At 37.9% G+C, this 17,489-nt stretch overlaps 1 protein-coding gene across 1 annotated transcript in view; it reads left to right on the forward strand.

Annotated features, from left to right (window-relative positions):
• The window catches only part of LOC120157561 (nuclear-pore anchor-like), a 46,458-nt gene that overhangs the window by 9,006 nt on the left and 19,963 nt on the right, over window positions 1-17,489 (forward strand). Inside the window, 10 exon segments of the mRNA XM_039168659.1 lie at window positions 8,734-8,782; window positions 9,182-9,285; window positions 9,369-9,437; window positions 9,997-10,134; window positions 10,262-10,366; window positions 10,783-10,896; window positions 11,003-11,081; window positions 11,930-11,973; window positions 12,763-12,836; window positions 14,892-14,994. Of these exon segments, the coding sequence (XP_039024590.1) occupies window positions 8,734-8,782; window positions 9,182-9,285; window positions 9,369-9,437; window positions 9,997-10,134; window positions 10,262-10,366; window positions 10,783-10,896; window positions 11,003-11,081; window positions 11,930-11,973; window positions 12,763-12,836; window positions 14,892-14,994 (879 nt within the window).

Consider the following 17,489-nt stretch of genomic DNA (forward strand, 5'->3'; position numbering starts at 1 on the left):
CATTAGGAAAAGGACTTATATTTTCTTGTTATTTAGTTTTATTCTCAAGTATAGCCATTAGTAAATCTAAAAGGTTGTGCCAGATTCCCCATTGATTGTAATGGGGGTTTTTGGCATGGCTATCGTGTGATGAATCTTCAATAAGATGCCTCATCTTAGTCAGTTATGTTAGCTAGGCTTGAATAACGAAAAAATCAAATGAAAGAACTACTGGTGTTAGAGAGAGAAGCGTAGAAGTTTAGGAGTCGCTCGTGTTCTCATTAGTTTTCAGGCGCTTATCTATCACCCTCTACCGTCGCTCATTGTTGTCCGCCGTCTGCTGCCATACTCCGACCATAGTTCGTCGTCGTTTTTCTCAGGGAAGTTCGTTTCGTATCTGTGATTCCAATTTCGAGCTTAGTTTTGCGAGAAAATCCTTCAATCGACGCATATCTCGAAAGGAAGGAGTGTTTTTTTGTCATTTTTCTCCGTCGACTTTTGGAGTCCACTCTTTCGTCACCGCCAACACCAAGAGGTCCACCGTGCCGTCGATCGTCCGTTCTTGAAAGACCAGTCACTAAACTCCCAGCTCTTGAAGTTCACGCGCATCAACAAGGTTCTGTCACTTCATCACGCCGGCGCGTGAGGGCACGTGGCTGACCATTCCCAACGCCGATTTCTTTGCCACTGTCTTTGGGTGATTCCTACCACACCCTGCTAGAAGCTGCCTTTCCCTGGTTTTGGTTCATTTTTGGGTGCAGAATTCTCGTTGACATCGTTATGTTCAGGAGGTTTTTGCTCTACTTGTTCAGCTACTCCTAAAGTTGGAGTCTGAACCTGTTTTCTAGTCTCAACTTTGAGTTAATATGTGAAATATGGGCGATCGTTTCAACGGGGTTTGCTTTGGAACAAAAAACAGTGACAGGAGTAATTGCAACAGTGTTTGGAGGAAGGGCAACAATTCATTGGGAAGGAAAATTATGTATGATTTAAAAAGGGAATTAGGATTAGGTGTTATACACTTTGTTGAAAATATTCCTGATAATCTTCTTGGAAAAAGCTTGGCTCTCTTTTTTGTATCCATGGAAAGTTGATTGATGCTTTCATCCCTTCTAAAAAATTTGTAAGGGGGTTCGTTTTGGCTTTATCAGATTTGCTACATTAGAAGAAGCCAAGAAAGCAATTTTAAGGATGGATGTCTCTTTCATTTTTGGATGCAAGATTGGTGTCTCGATGGCAAAATATAATCCCAGGCAATCCTTTTGGAGAAGAACTACTCAATCCTTTCAGCGGAAGGATAGGGAAGTGGCTGACAAGAGGAGTGACCTATCCTCGATAGAAGAGGTGGTTGATGAAGATAAACTTCGAGTGTTGGAAAATTGCTTTGTGTTTGTGTAGAAACTTTTTTTCCATCTCGAACCTTGCTAGACAGATTCATGATAAAGGCCTTAATGGTTTTTCGTTGATGAGAGCTACTACAAATGTTGTTTTATTGTGTTTTGAAAACTTGATGTTAATGAACAAATGAAGGTCGAGCATTCGAAGTCTCTGGCAGTGTGGTTCGACAGGTTTGAATCATGGTAAAAAAACTTGGTGGTGGAGAGTCGGCGTATTTGGTTGGTTTGCGAAGGGATTCCTTTTCATCCTAGGAGTTGGGATACCTTTACAAACATAGCAGCAAAGTGGGGGAAAATTATTGCTATAGATGAAAATTCCCAATATCCTTTGTCCTTTGATCGGGCAAAAATCCAAATTTTCACAAATACCTTCTCCAGACGAGGTAGTAGGGTTGAAGGCCAATCGTTTAATGTCCTGGTTCGCAAGATCGATCCGAGTTTCAAGCCTATTCCTTGGGTTCCCGAGGAAGATGAAGAAGACATTGTTGGCTCTGACAACGATAAATCCAAGAATCTGAGTCGAGCATGGCTGCATTGGCCCACTCTAATATTCTAATTGAAGCTCCTCCTGGGCGATGTTCCCCTGAAGCTACACCGGGTTCCTTTCCACTTGGATCGTTGGAAAATTTGTCAAATCAGCTTGGGAAAGATGTACCTGGCGGTGGAAACATCGGTGGTGAGATTGGTTTAGTTTCAAGGCCATGTTCTGTTTTGGAGTCTTCCTTATCTGGTGCCCTCGATCGATCGGATCAAAACGTTGTGGAGTCTCTTGCCCTGGAAGACGGTATCAGTATGGGTCTATTGGTTTCTAATGGGGCAACAAGTGATTTAATCCGGTTGCAGGGAGAGGGTTGGGAAGGGTCCAAAGCTGGGAAGAAAAAAAAACCTCGCGAGTCTAAAAAGAGCAAGCAAAAGGCTGAGGTTGCTTAAGTGTCTCGGAGGAAGCTTGGGCTTTGGTCTGTTACTAGTTTTTGAAGGAGTTTTTTGATTGGATTGTGTTGCTTCTCCAAATATGTAGATGTTTCACCTCTCGGAGTCGGTTGTGTTTTTTTTTCACTTTAATGGATTTGGGTGTTGCTTTCGGTTATTTTGGTTTTTAGTGATATAAGGCTTGGGATAGGTGTGAGTTGATATCAGAATGGGTTGTCCTTGTTTTATTTGGCTGTTTGAGGGGGGTTTCTTAGAGGTTTTCTGGTTTTTATTGATTTGGTATCTGTATCGGTTTGGTGTGTTCTTTCTTCTATGGTGTACTGTTTTGATTATTTAATAAATCATGAGGTATGAACTATAATTGATTTTTTTTAAAAAGAGAATGAGCGCGATAGGTAGAGAGAGAGAGAGTAATTTCGAAAAAATCCAGCGATCTTGATGAGGAATGGACAATGTTCATTGATAATCTTAGTAAGAGTGTGACACGAGGGGTGTTAAGGAATTATTTTAGTCCTTTTGGTCAGATTTTGAGGATTTTCATCCCCCGCTTTTTAGAAAAACCAAATTATAAGTCCACTACCTTTGCATTTGTCCAATTTGCTGGTGAGGAAAGTAGAAACAAGGCAATCCAGTTCGTGAATGGGAAGTGGATTGATGGGAGAAGAGTCTCAGTAGGAATTGTTAAGTATCAAAAGGTGAAGAGGAGGGAAGCTGCGGAGGGGAAGAGGATGTTGGAGATCAAGTCGGGGGTTAGGGATATTTCAAGATCTGGGAGGATAGCTGAGTCGTTGAGAAGCATGAGAGATGGCAGGCCTTATAAGGATGTGGTGAACTCTGAATTTAAGGCGAGAAGTGAACCTGTATCAGGGGCAATATTGGAGGCTAACAAGAAGAATGCAACTGGTGTGAGGAACGTTTGGGAGATGCATATTCCATTAGCCAATTCGGAATGGGTTAAACATTAACTAACAGGGATTATGAAATCTTCTTTTGACCATGACTCGTTGAAGGAAGCTTTGGAGATAGCAGGCATGGAAGTTCAGGTGGTTAGATAGGGTTACGCATGGAATGCATACATCATTACTTTCATTTCGGTAGAGGAGTTCTCTAAGGTATGGACGAATAAAAAGGAAGAGCTGTTCATGTGCTTAGACTGGTAGGCTCCAGTTTTGAACAAGGAGGGTGTTCCGTCGGCCCTTTGCCAGATAGAGTTATTTGGATTGCCTCTACTGTGCTGGAATGAAGCATTCTTAAGAAAACTTACTGAGAAGTAGGGTCGGTTTTTATTTTTTAATGAAGATCAAGAGAGCAGATTGGACCTTTCGTCGGCGAAAGTTTTGCTCAGGGTGGAAAGTCATTATGATGTTCCTAAAATGGTCACGATAGGCTCATATGGAAGATCATTCAAGGTTAAGATCTCATTGGGGTCTGTTATGATTAAACCAGAAGTAGAAGCAGGAAGGAAGAAGATGGAGAAATTTTTAAAAAGAGGAAACAGTGGTTATGTCATGTCTGACGAGGGAGATGACAGTCGTCCTATTCTGGATGCAAATAGGGATGAGTTCACAGAGGATGCTAGGCGTAAAGTTATTTCTTGGCTGAATTATGGGCAGAACGGTGGAGTGAATGGAGTCAGTGGGGGACATGTCCAATCGGGTAAGTTGCTGCTACTAGGGAGGTTTGTGAACTATTGGGGATCACCTTCAAAGGGGGGCAGAAATTATTAGAGGAGGAGATTTTTAAGATGGAGATGAAGGGGTCTTCAAGGAGATCCTGAAGGTTTTTCGGGTTGGTACGGGAATTTAGAATTTGCATTTCAAATGTCAAAGATAAAAGTGATCACATGGAATATTAGAGGTCTTGGGAGAAGAGAGAAAATAGAGCAGTGGACAGACTTGTTAATAGGGAGAAGCCGTTCATGTTATTTTTACAGGAATCAAAACTGAATGTTTGCAATAGTGGTCTATGGAGGAGGTTAGGGGGTAATCTATTGAAAGGTCATATCTTTATTCCAGTTGAGGGTTCTGCAGGTGGTTTGATAAGTTTGTGGAATGAGGATTTTTTTGTGGTTAGTGCAGAATATAACCAGAGCAGATTCATAGCATTAACAGGGAAGTTAAAGTTGTACAACTTTGATTGTGTTATAATTAATGTTTATGGTCCGCAGTAGAGGAGGATAAAGAGGAATTCTTTAGGGAGCTATTGTGTTTTGTACAGAGTTTGAATCTGCCAGTTTGCATAGGGGGGATTTTAATGCTTATTTGGATACAGAGGAGAAGTGTGGAGTTGCACAAAATTGGCATTCCTTGGATTTGTTTAGATCCTTTGTTCAACAATTGAATCTTATGGATTTACCGTTAGTTGGGGGAAGATACACTTGGTGCAATAATAGAGAGTCTCCGACTTGGGTAAGGTTGGATCGGTTTATATTTAGTGGTTCATTCCTAAATCAGTTTCCTAACGTGGTCCAGAAAATCCTTCCCAAATCCATTTCGGGCCATAATCCCGTTATGTTAGTAGAAGAATGTAACAATTGGGGACCTAAGCCTTTTCGATTATTCAACTACTTGCTAGAGGAAGAAGGGTTTGTGGAGTTGGTCGAAAATTCATTGTCTAATGCGAAGAATACTAATGGTCGAGGGGGTTTATTTACTTTACTTCGAGGAACTAAACAAAATATCAAGAATAGGCCAAATTCGACTCTCAAGGGGATTTTGAAGATATTTCTCAGCTAGAAAGTAAGATAAATGGTCTGGAATTGAAGCTACAAGGAGGAGGGATTTCCATCCAAGAACGGGATTTGTTGATTCTGTCTAGGAACGAGCTGTGGAAGTTGCACAGGAAGGAAGAGAGTATTTGGTTACAAAGATCAAGACTGAAGTGGAATACGGAAGGGGATAAGAATACGAGGTTTTTCCATTTAACAGCTACTAAGAGAAACAGAATGAAGGCAATTTCGGCTTTGAAAGTGGCTGATGAAGAGATTTCTGATCCGGATAGGCTGAAAAACTGTCTGAGTATTTTAAGCAGAATTACAGTTCACAAGCTACGCTAGAGGTAGAGGACATTAATCTTAATTTTGTAAAATTATCAGAGGAGCAGAAGAGTGGTCTGGAGGAGGAGTTTTCAGAACAAGAAGTTTGGGAAGCAGTGTTTCATTCGGACAGTTCTAAAGCCCCGGGTCTAGACGGTTTCACGATGGGTTTTTTTAAGAAATTCTGGCCTATTATGAAAGACCATCTTTTGAAGTGTGTGGATGACTTTCACAGAGGAAGGAGTTGGGAGCATGGGGTCAATCATGCTTTTATTACATTGATCCCTAAGAAATTAAATCCTGAAGGCATTGAAGATTACAAACCTACAAGTCTAGTTGGTAGCATGTACAAAATTATTTCCAAAATCTTATCATCGAGAAGGCTGGTTTCGGTGATTAAAGATTTGATCAGGCCATCGCAGTTCGCCTTTATTCCAGGTAGGCAGCTGTTGGATTGTGCTTTTATGGCCAATGAATCTATTGATTATTGGAGGAAAAGAAGGAAATAAGTGGTTTTTAAAGTCAATTTTCATAGAGCTATGATTCAGTGGAATGGCCAATTATTCAGAGATTATTGAAGGTAATGGGTTTTGGGGACAAATGGATCTCTTGGATGGAATATTGTATTTCTTCTGCTTCAATATCGGTTCTAGTTAATGGATCTCCTACACCAGAATTTCAGATGGGTAAGGGGTTGAGACAAGGTTGTAGTTTGTCCCCTCTTTTGTTCAACATTGTTGGCAAGCTCTTAAATCTAATGTTGAGTAAGGCTGCTGTTCTTGGCCTTTTCGAAGGGTTCAGTATTGGTAACGCTGGGAATCTCTTTAATTTGACACATCTCCAGTTTGCAGACGATCTAATCATATTCTGCAAAAACTCCTCTACCCAAATTCTTAATATTAAGAGAGTTTTGAGGGTGTTCAGTTTAATTACAGGGCTTCATCTTAACCTGTCCAAGAGTAAACTGCTTGGGATTAATATGGCAGAAGACAGTTTACAAGAATTTGCACTAGAAGCTGGTTATGGGGTTGGATCTTTTCCTATGACTTATCTAGGTATACCGATTGGAGCAAATAAAAATTCTGAGCTATTATAGGAGCCCATTTTACAGAAAGTATACACGAGATTAGCAGGTTGGAAAGTAGATTCCCTATCGATGGCTGGAAGATTGGTGTTGGTAAAATCGGTGTTGTCATCCTTACCTATTTTCTACCTCTCTATTTTTAAGATTCCGGTGAAGGTAAATCAGAAACTAAATTCAGCAATGGCCATATTTCTTTGGGGTGAAGTTTCAGACAAGAAAAGGGTTCATTGGGTGAATTGGAATACGGTATGTCAACTATTTAAAGAAGGTGGCTTAGGAGTTTTGGACTTGAGTTTGGTTAATAGAGTTTTGCTTGGGAAATGGGTTTGGAAGTATGCAAATGAGAAAGACTCTCAATGGAAAAAGTTAATTTGCTGTACGCATAATGTCAGTACGTTATCTTTGTCAATAGGCAAAGCTGTTTCTCCTCAAGATTCTTGGTTATGGAGAGGGATTCTGAGTAATTATGAGAAAAAAGATGAGATTGGAGTGTTTGAGGTCCAATTCGAAGATACAAGTGGGGAATGGTAGGTCAATTGAGTTTTGGAATGATATTTGGGTCAATGGATCTTCTCTAAAGATTCAATTCCCTAGGATTTTTGCCCTTTCGACTAATAAAAGGGGTAAAGTGGCTGAATTTGGTGCATTTGAAATTAATGGTTGGGTTTGGAATATTTAGCTAAGGAGAAATCTGTGTGACTGGGAGTTTGAGCAATGGTGTGCCTTAATGTGTTTGATTTAGAACATTGTCTTGAATGAATCTGTGGAGGATTTTCTGGCTTGGTCGGGGAAAGGCGACGGCTTGTATTCGGCAAAATCGGGTAGACTGACTATTTCAAGCAGAATGGGAACTTTTCAGTGGAAGAAATGGGTGTGGTCTGGAATGGCTCCTCCTAGAGTGGAAACATTTCTATGGCAGATTACTCATCAGAAATTGGCGGTTAGAGTGGAATTAAAGAAAAGAGGATTACGAAAGAAGACGTTTTGTGTCCTTTATGTCATAAATATGAGGAAACAATCCATCATATGTTTATTTCTTGCTCGGTTGTAGAGGAGTTGTGGTATAAATTTCTAAGATTGTGGGATATCTCTTCAGTTATGTCCCAAGAACCTTATTCCCTTCTTTGTTCGTGGTCTTATCTAAGGGAGCATTCTACTATTTGGAAGTTTATTCTAGGAGTCGTTCTATGGTCTTTATGGAAAGCTAGGAACTCAGTGGTGTTTGAAAGCTGGAAACTAGACTCTTCATCTCTGTTCTTCATTTCTAGGTTTAGATTAGCTAAATGGTTTTTAGCGAAATTCCCTCATGATAATATTCAGATTGACCTACTAGTAGGGGATCCAAAGGTGGCAGATAGATTTCCTACTATATCCTATAAATCGAAGAAGGCTATCTACTGGTCTCCACCTCCTACTGATTTCTTTAAATTCAATGTTGATGGAGCAGTGAGAGGTGATGGGTTGCAGGGTGGAATTGGTGGAGTCTTGAAAGATTCGAATTGCTACATTTTAAACTCTTTTTCTATAGCGGTGGGTCCTGGTCCTCCTATGTTAGCTAATCTGAAAGCTATTAAACAAGGAATTGATTTATTCCTTTCTTCTGAATGGGCTTCGAAGGGTAGACTAATCCTAGAGAGTGATTGTAAAACAACAGTTGATTGGATTTTGTTACCAGTTTCTGCCCCTACGTTTTTCAGTACTTTTGGTTGGGGAAAATGGGACCTTAGTTTCTGCTAGGGGTATTATTGTTAGATGGATTCCTAGGAGTTGCAATTCGAAGGCAGACAAGTTAGCTAAGGAGGGGATTGGTTGATGTTTATAGCTTTATGGTTGGTTTGGTTTGTATTTTATTTCGGGAAGTTTATTATGTAAGATGTAAGATTATGTAATTCTGGTTTATTAATAAGATGAGGTACTCTTTTCCTCCTTCCAATGTTGCCTCTTCCACAAGAGCCAACTAAGAAGGAGGTTTTTAATGAGACCTCCTATTCCTATAAAAAATAAATAAATCATGAGGTACTCTTTTCCTCATTCCAATTTTCGTTGACATACGGTTTAGTATGTTGATGATTATGAAGGGGGTTTTTAACGAGGCCTCCAATTCTTATTAAGAAAAAAGTTATGTTAGCTAGGCTTGATTATTCACCCTCACAGCAGCATTTCATTTTTTTAAAAATGTAAGTTGATTTGTTTTTGTTTGGAAAATTGTTAGAGACGGAGAAGCTTTACTTTTGGATGCTTTCATTTATGTTTTGCTTCAATTTTCTTTGAACAGAAATGTAATAACAATTTTCACAATGCTATTACAGGTGCTACATGAAATAGAAGAGAAAGCAGTAGTCATTATGGATGAAAGAGGTAAAATGCTAGTTCTTGGTTGATGATTTGTATTTATAATTTGGTGATGAGTGCTTCTATTACATTATGGAATTTGTTCTATCTGTTCCCTTCTTTGTTTGACAACGTGCTGGATTATCTAGGTTAGTTATGAAGATGTAGATGGTAGCACTGAAATATAAAATTCTGCTTTCTAGATTTGAAACTCTCCTTCCACTTAGCTAATGTTGTTTCTGGGTCACATGTTACTTGCAATACATGCAGTCTATGGATGAGTCTAGGCTAATATTTTTTTTCTAGCTAAGTCATGACAATGCATGCAGTCTATGGATGAGTCATGGCAACATCCTGCAATCTTTTAAAAGAGTTTTTAAATGTCCTTTCCATAAAGGAGTTGATTTGCCTTGATTTTTTGTGCAGCGGAACATGAAAGAATGCTTGAGGCATATAATTTAATCAACCAGAAATTGCAGAATTTTATGTCAGAACGCTCAAATCTAGAGAAAACAATACAGGAATTAAAGGTATGTGAATTTTTTCCCTTCCAAGAACATATATGCCTTCATTTGTTGCCTGCTTTTGTCATTATTATAGATGGTATGTTCAGGCTGATTTGAGGAGGCGTGAAAGAGACAATTACCTGGCTCAAAAGGAGATTGCTGATCTTCAAAAGCAGGTAAAGGAAAAAGTGCCCTTATTTTGATGCTTAAGCTGCAGTTAATTTTCTCTTCAACATTTAAGATAGAAATTAATGCTCATAAGGAGGATTTATTCTCGTCTCCAAAAAATGGTTTTCCTTTTCTCTCTCTTGTCCCGAGTTTTATTTTTCTTTATTCTCTTCTATCACCTCTTCCACACCTATTTTTCCTCTATTTTCTTTTCTTTCTTGACATTTTATTCCCAGTGTTCACTTCTATTTGTCTATAAAACTATATTCTAGAGGTTGGAAATTTGCAACTACCATATATTTTCAGGATGATTGTGTGTTTGATTTGTTATAAATTTTTACACATTCTTGATGTGTGGATTCAGTGTTGGCCGTCTGTTGTGATGCACACATCATTTTTTGTATCTGAATTTTCAAAACAGAAAGTTGGCTTGAGATTATGTCTATGATGAAAGATGAAATCTTTGTTTGTGTATGTGACATGTAGTTGTGTCAAGAAAGGTCTAGGGATGTCAGTATGGATCTTTTGACCCACTAATCCTCTTTTTACTGGATGATAATACTCTAGGTGACAGTTCTTCTTAAGGAATGTCGTGACGTACAACTACGCTGTGCACCTGTTGGGCATGATTTTCCTAGTGATGATGCAACTGCTGCTCCTGCTGATATGAGGCTGCAGCCCAATGCTGACATAGTTATATCAGAAGTAAATATCAACTTGAAACTTTTGCTAATTTGTCTTCCTTTTTCAGAATATCTTCTTCTCCTCAACATGCTCTCCCCAACCGAAAAAATGTGCTCTCTCATATTTATCTATATGTTTTTTTGGATAGTTGACATTCAAGGATATAAATGGGTTAGTTGAGCAGAATGTCCAACTTAGGAGCCTTGTCCGTGATCTTTCTGACCAGATAGAAAGTAAAGAGACGGAGTTCAAGGTAATTAAATTTTCTTATCATTCTGCTGAGATATCGGTTTGTTTAGTTGATATACAGTAGTCAGGTAAAGAGATATATAATATGGAAGTTTCAAGGGAACATCAGAGATAGAAGGAATTAGACTGAATCAAGGAAAAGATAGAATAAGAGAAGGCTTAGGGGAGAAATGAGAAAGAAGTGATAGATATAGAAAAAGAACAGTACTTAAATGTTTGTTGGTCAAATACCCACCATCCAGAACCTAACCAAAACCTTGAATATCATTGTACTTGTAAGCTGTATTTAGAACCTATTACATGGATACCAAAATAACCTTAAAAAAGATGACAAGTAAAGGTTATTATTATCCATCTTTGGTTCACAGACAAGAAAAAACTATTTGTTAGGTAGCTGTGGTTGAATATATGGGACTGCAGGAAAAACTGGAATTGGAGCTCAAAAAACAAGCTGATGAAGCTGCATCTAAAGTTGCAGCAGTGTTACGGAGAGCTGAAGAGCAGGGGTGCATGATTGAATCACTGCATACCTCTGTGAGTCTCTCTATGGCCTTTTATTCTCTGATCCTTTTCTTCTTGAGCGTTCTTCTAGTTTTTCTTTAGTTGATGCTTGTTTTTCAATCATTTTTCTATCGCATAGGTTGCAATGTACAAGAAGTTATATGAGGAGGAACATAAGCTTCATCAGTCTTATTCCCCTGCAGCAGAAGCAGCTCCAGGTTCTGTTTCTGTCCATTTTGTAATGTTTTTTATTCAGTTGGACTATTGTTTGATTGATATTGCTGTTTGAATTGTACTTAGTCCGTGAGTGAACGATAATAGGAGATTTGTAGTCAGAGTGACGGTGATTTATCTAGTAGTTTATGTTTTAGTTAATCTCAATTGCCTAAGAGGATTTTATGTTATGGATGGTGGGTGTCTGTTAACTTTGTAGATGAACAAGTTGGTTATATGCTTGCTAGTGGTATCAGTTCCCCTAATCAGAACTCGGTGCTAATTGGTTAAACTTATCTTTTGTTGTTAATTTTCATTTTTCTTCATTGGAAAACTGATGCATTATCTTGTAGAAGGGGTTGTGGCATGTCTATAGACTTGGATTTTGAATTTGTATGTAGTACCTTCTGTAGGTATAACTTGCTGCAGTGGTTAACATGACAAAACTGCTATACAAATTTCATATTCTGCCATTTGAGGGTTTTATTACTGGACTGTGTACAAGGTACACTTGAATTTATTTAAATCTAGAATGAGTGGTTTCTTTTATGTTTCTTTTGCACATGCTAAACATGCAGCCATCTTTAATTGTTTGTTAGGCTTGTAACAAGAGGGGAAATAATAAAATTGAAGGATACCCGCTTTTACTGTGGCAAACTTGATTGCTTATATAATAATCTAATGGTCAGATTGACTTGGTTGAGTTATTGTTTTACTTTCTGTTTTTGCGTTCTTTTTTGCTTTGCACTATTTTTCAATGGTCAAATGCTTGACTGTTTTCTTTCTTTCTTTTCTATTTTGAAAATTTGTTTATTTATACAACTAACATTTAGAAATAAATACATTATTGCAGATACTGGGAGGAGGGATCTCTTGCTTCTTCTCGAAGGTTCTCAGGTATCAATCTTGGTTCTATTTCTGCTGTGCTGCAAAGAATGGATACTGTTTCATACCTTGTGTATTTGTGTCGGATATGTATGACATAGACCTATCCAAGGGCTGGACATCTATCTGCCCAAGTCTGAAGTCTTTTCTGATTTATGAGAGGGTTTGAACAAAAATATTAGGCTAGGAAAAAAAATTAAGCTCAATCAAAATATGGTGGGCTTGGTCTCCAACATACAAAGCCCGTATCTGGTTCTTTCTATTTTCCAATATTATCATAGAAGAGAGAGGGAGAGTGGTTTGGCGTGTGAGTCTCCATCAGGAAATTTCAGCCTTGGGAAGAAAATGTTTATAAAGTGGATGGAATTTGGTTATAACATGGGTTGGGTGAGATGGGTTTTTGATTGGATGGTCTTTCCATTTATTTGTAACAAGTTTATTAGATTATTGGGTGAAATTAATTCATAATATCCAATACAAGTATAAAATTACCTTGAATTTTTAATTAAAAATTTTGTTAAAAGTAAATTATATATGATTTTAATATATATTTATAATTTTTAATTCAAAAATAATAAAATTCAATAATATAAATACATATTTATATTTATATATATTTTTTATTTTTTAACCTGCCTCATGCTTATGCCTTTTAAAAAATATAATCTGTCATATTTGTTGTGTCATACCCGTGTCTTGTTTCTTTTTCCATGCTTCCTACCCGTCTTGTTGGGAAGATGAGTATGCATGTTTGTTTTTAGTTTCTGTTAAGTCACATTTTGTATCATGTTTCATAAACAGGAAGCTAGTAAGAAAGCTCAAGATAAAGCTACTGAACGTTTAAGATGCCTTGAAGAGGATCTAGCTAAGGCCAGGTACGTTATTGTTATATTTATTCCGGACTAATATGAACCTTTAATAGGAACTTTTGGGGATTTTTCTGTAAAGTAGGTCCATTTAATACAGTCAAACCAGTGTTGTCAGGAGATCATTGTCTTTTAGGATTAGGGATCCTGGGAGGTTTTCTAACTGAGATATAGTTAACTAACGCAGATAATTTCCAGCATATTTCTTTATGATTGTACGACACAATTAACTTTAGATGTGACTCCTAGAGAACCCTTGGTTGGTTGAAGTTTAGTGGTTTTTAAGTCTTATGCTTTCTGGGAAGGTTTATTTTGTTGTAGAGTGGGTAATGTACTTTTATTCTGTTTAATAAAATTATAGGCGCTCTTTTCCTCCTTTCATTACTCTTCATGTTATTTTCATAACATGGAGGGTAAAAAGGAGGTTTTTTATGAGGCCTCATCTTCTATAAAAAATATATATTAGAATAACCACAAATCATAGCATCCTAGTTATCACATATGTCAATTGGCTGCTTAATTTGTTTGATTTGTTTGATATTTGTCACTCTCTTGAAGTTGGGGATCAATATGTATTTTAGTGTATGTCATTATTGCACTTGCCTAATGTTTTTTTTTATAGAAGTTGGAGGTCTCATTAAAAACTCCCTTCGTATTCGTTCACATACTTAGATGTATGTTAACGAATATTGGAAGGAAGAAAAGAGTACCTCATATTTTATTAATAATAATAATACCTAATACAAAAAACAACACGGAAAAACCTCCTATGGTGATATACACCATTACAACAAACACCTTAAACTCTTAAATCCTCATCCAAAGCCAAAGTCGAATCACCTTAAATCTAATTACATCTCCATCAATAGGATAAAAAACGACGCAAAAGAACATAATACAAAAGAAAAGCAACACCATCAACCATATAAGCTAAATCAAAGCCACAAATGGAGAGACGAGATCTACTGAGATTCGTCCTCTTCAGGAGCCCAAGAGTTTGGTTTGAATGAAGGTTTTATCTCATGCACCATGATCTTGAAGGAGTTGTCACCAACCTTCAATTCCATCGTCGCATCAATTCTCGCCTCAGCCTTTGTGAGGACTTGAATTTTTGCCCGATCAAAGGATGATGGTGATTGACAGCTTTCGTCGATAGCTAGTAAATGACCCCACTTATCAGCAATGTTCTTAAAAGTATCCCAATTCCATGAGTGAAAAGGAACACCCTCGCAAACTAATCATATTCGACGACACTCCATTACCAAACTCTCTGACCAAGCTTCAAATATAGAGAACCACTTTGCGAGAGTCTCTAATTTATACACTTCTCATCGAAGCAGAGTCTTCGAAAACCATTAAAACCGCATTTCCAGCAGCTCTCATTAAGGATAAGCCAGAGAGGCCCTTCTCATGCATTTGTCTAGCGAGATGACCAATTTTAATAAACTCCTTGCACCACCCCACTAGACAATTGCTCAACACTTGAAGTTTTTCTTCATCTATAACGCCTTCAACTTCATAAAGATCCTTCCTTCCTCGTATCATCTTCCATCCCGCACTTGCCTAATGTTAACTTTGGGTTAGTTCAAATAAGTAGACAATTCATTTTCTTTTAACTTTATTGTAAAGCTACTTATCTTGTTTAAATGTATCGATTAAATACATTATTTGATTTACTTAGTTTCGAGAAGTTATTTTCTTGAAGTTCCTATTGAATGTATCTGCTAAATACATTCTTTTGGATCGCTTAGTTTTGAAAGGTTTTTTCTTGCTTGAAGTTCTTATCCTTGCTTTTCTATGGTATTAATGGAATCACATTGGACCAGACTCTTTCTTTTGCATCTAGTAAGTTTAATAGCTGCTTGTTTATGGCAACTTTTGTACCTCTGCATTATTGTAGTGTTACAGAATTGCTGCAAATTCTTGTAGCAGAATTCAGTGTTAGATTATTTAGGTTGTATACTTTTGATTGAATATACCGCAAAAGTCACCTTTTCTAATTCCCTTTTTCCTTGCTCGTTGAAGCATCTGCTTGTTAACTTCTTTGTTGTATTTGATTGATAGGGGTGATATTATAGGTTTACGGTCAGAGCGTGACAAGTTGGCTCTTGAAGCAAATTTTACAAAAGAAAAACTTGAAAGTGTCATGAAAGAAGCTGCACATGAGGTGATTAGTTTCAGCATGCCCTTTATTTCCCATTTTCTACTATTTATAATTATGCTTTAGTATTTCTTTAGTTGTTGTTGAAGTTCAATGTTCTATTGGGAAAGTACACCTTTCAAGATGAGTGAGAGAGATAGAAACGTAGAGAGAGAAAAATTGAAAGGAAAGTTTTCTTCCGAGAAAGTTTGGTCGGCGTTCATCGATAATCTAAGTAGAAGAGTGTCTCGACGAAAGTTAAGGGAGTTCTCAACTCAGGGTTCGGTAGTCAGAGTGTTCATTCCTAAAGAAACAAGGAATCCGAAATACAAATTCTCCACATTTGCCTTTGTTCATTTTGGTAACGAGGAAAGTCTAAAATGGGCTATTAACAAGCTGAATGGTTCATTGATTGATGGTTGGAGAATTACAGTTGGTGCTGCACGATACAAGGAAGTCATATGAGGTCAGCAGGGCAGAATAGCTCACTGGAGATGACTTTAAAGCAGGTCTCAGTTGATACTTCAAGGTCAAAAGAGAAAGTTGATATTAACAGAAGTTAAGGGATGAAAGATCTTACAGGGATGCCTTATTGTCTAATAGATTGAAGAGTAATGTATCGGATCAAAGGGAAATGGCATTTGAAGGTTTCAACAGGAGGAAAGGAATAAAAAATATTTGGGAAATGCATATTCCTTCAGAGAGCTCCAGTTGGGTGAAGAGGTCATTAACGGGGATTATTAAACATTCTTTTGAGTTAGAATTAGTCCATAAGTCTCTAGTTAATGAAGGCCTTGAAGTTCAGATTGCCAGATGGGGTTACGTTTGGAATTCATGTGTTGTAACCTTTAAGTCGGATGAAGAAATGTTGGATGCATGGTCGACGAAAAAAGATGAATTACTTTTCTGGTTCGATAGGTTGGCACCTTTATTGAATGATGATGGCATTCCAATGGCTTTTGCCTCATAGAACTATTTGGGGTTCCATTATTATGCTGGCAAAACACCTTCTTGGAACTTTTAGCAGGGAGGTGGGGAATGGTGGAAGATATCCATGAAGATACAAAAAACAAAGAAGACCTCTCCACGGTGAAGATTTTGATCAGGGTGGAGAGCCCTTATGATGTCCCTGAGGTGATAACACTTGGAGCTTATGGAAGATCTTATACAGTTAAGATTAAGCGGGGTTCGATGCTCGAGTATAATTCAGAGTTTTCTAGCAAATCTCCGGTGGGAGGTTCCAATGAAATTCAAATTGGTGAGAAGATTGCTGGAGAGGAAGCTGACAGGAGTGTGTCAGAAACTATGGAAAGTGTAACATTTAGAAGAACACAGCAGAGAAAAGGTAGACTTATGGTTTGACAAAGGAGCTTATACGAGTTTGGTTGGAGTAGGTGGGGAAAATCATATCCCAATGCTTAACAGAGATGGGAAAAGCATTAATTGTGAGGTGTCAGACTGCCAGGATATTGGGAGACAATTTGGGTGATTATGCCGGTTTGGGATGCAGAGTCTTTTAATTTTTCGCTGATGGGTCTGAAGCCCAGTCAGCAGAAAGTGGGCAGCCTGGTTCTACAGATTTTAAAATAATTCCAGCTGGGCTAGTTATTAAATTGAATAGTTTTGGGAGAATGGACCAGAACCAATTTATAGTTCAATCTGTCAACATGGAGGAAGCAAATAATGGAGGTATATCTCATTCCAGTTTGATGCTGCGTAGTGGGGGAGTAGAGTTAACAGCAACAACTAAGATGATTGACTCTAATGCACATGCTGGAAAAATGATTTCTAGGGGAAGATCGCTTCATCGATCTAATTTATCTTTAACTACTAGGAGTGAGCCGTTGGAAAGGAGAAGAACGGTTAGTTATAAAAAGGTGTATTCGAGATCAAGGGAGAGAAGACAATGGCCATTACCTACAGAAGAGGAATCCTTAGAAAAGCTAAAGGGTAAGGACTTGGTGCTAAATTCAGTTTTGCCAGTCAGTCCAGTAGCAGATTTATGGATGGTTGTGTGGAGTCTACTGTGGAGAGGCATGTTGCTGATAGTAGTTTGGGTAATATGTGTGAAGAGTGGTTTTCAGAAGGTGATGATTCTGATTTCAATTCCATTACATTTATTCGAAGAGCCAAAAGATTTTTGATAAGGGAGGCATTGGATCAGGCTAGCACTTCAACAGTTTCTTCTCTAGATTTTTCAGTTCTATTGGAGGAAGCCTTAGCTACTTGGGAAGTCAGTAAGCTTTTGGGGGTGTCTTTCAAGGAAGGGAAGTCAACTTTTTTGGAAAAAATTATAAACTTGGAGGAAGATTTGGGGCTGGTTTGAGCTTCGATTTTCTTGGCAGTTCTTGTTTTTTAATTTTTTGATGATTAACATGGAACGTTCGGGGATTGGGAAGAAAGGAAAAACAAAGATCTGTTTAAAATTTAGTTTTAAAGAAACGCCCTATTTTTCTTTTGCTTCAAGAAATGAAAATGGAGAAGATTCAGAGGCATTTTTTGAGGAGTGGTTTGAATACCCT

This window comes from Hibiscus syriacus, unplaced genomic scaffold (genome assembly GCF_006381635.1).
Source record: "Hibiscus syriacus cultivar Baekdansim isolate YM2019G1 unplaced genomic scaffold, ASM638163v2 tig00002840_pilon, whole genome shotgun sequence".
Taxonomy (NCBI): Eukaryota; Viridiplantae; Streptophyta; class Magnoliopsida; order Malvales; family Malvaceae; genus Hibiscus; species Hibiscus syriacus.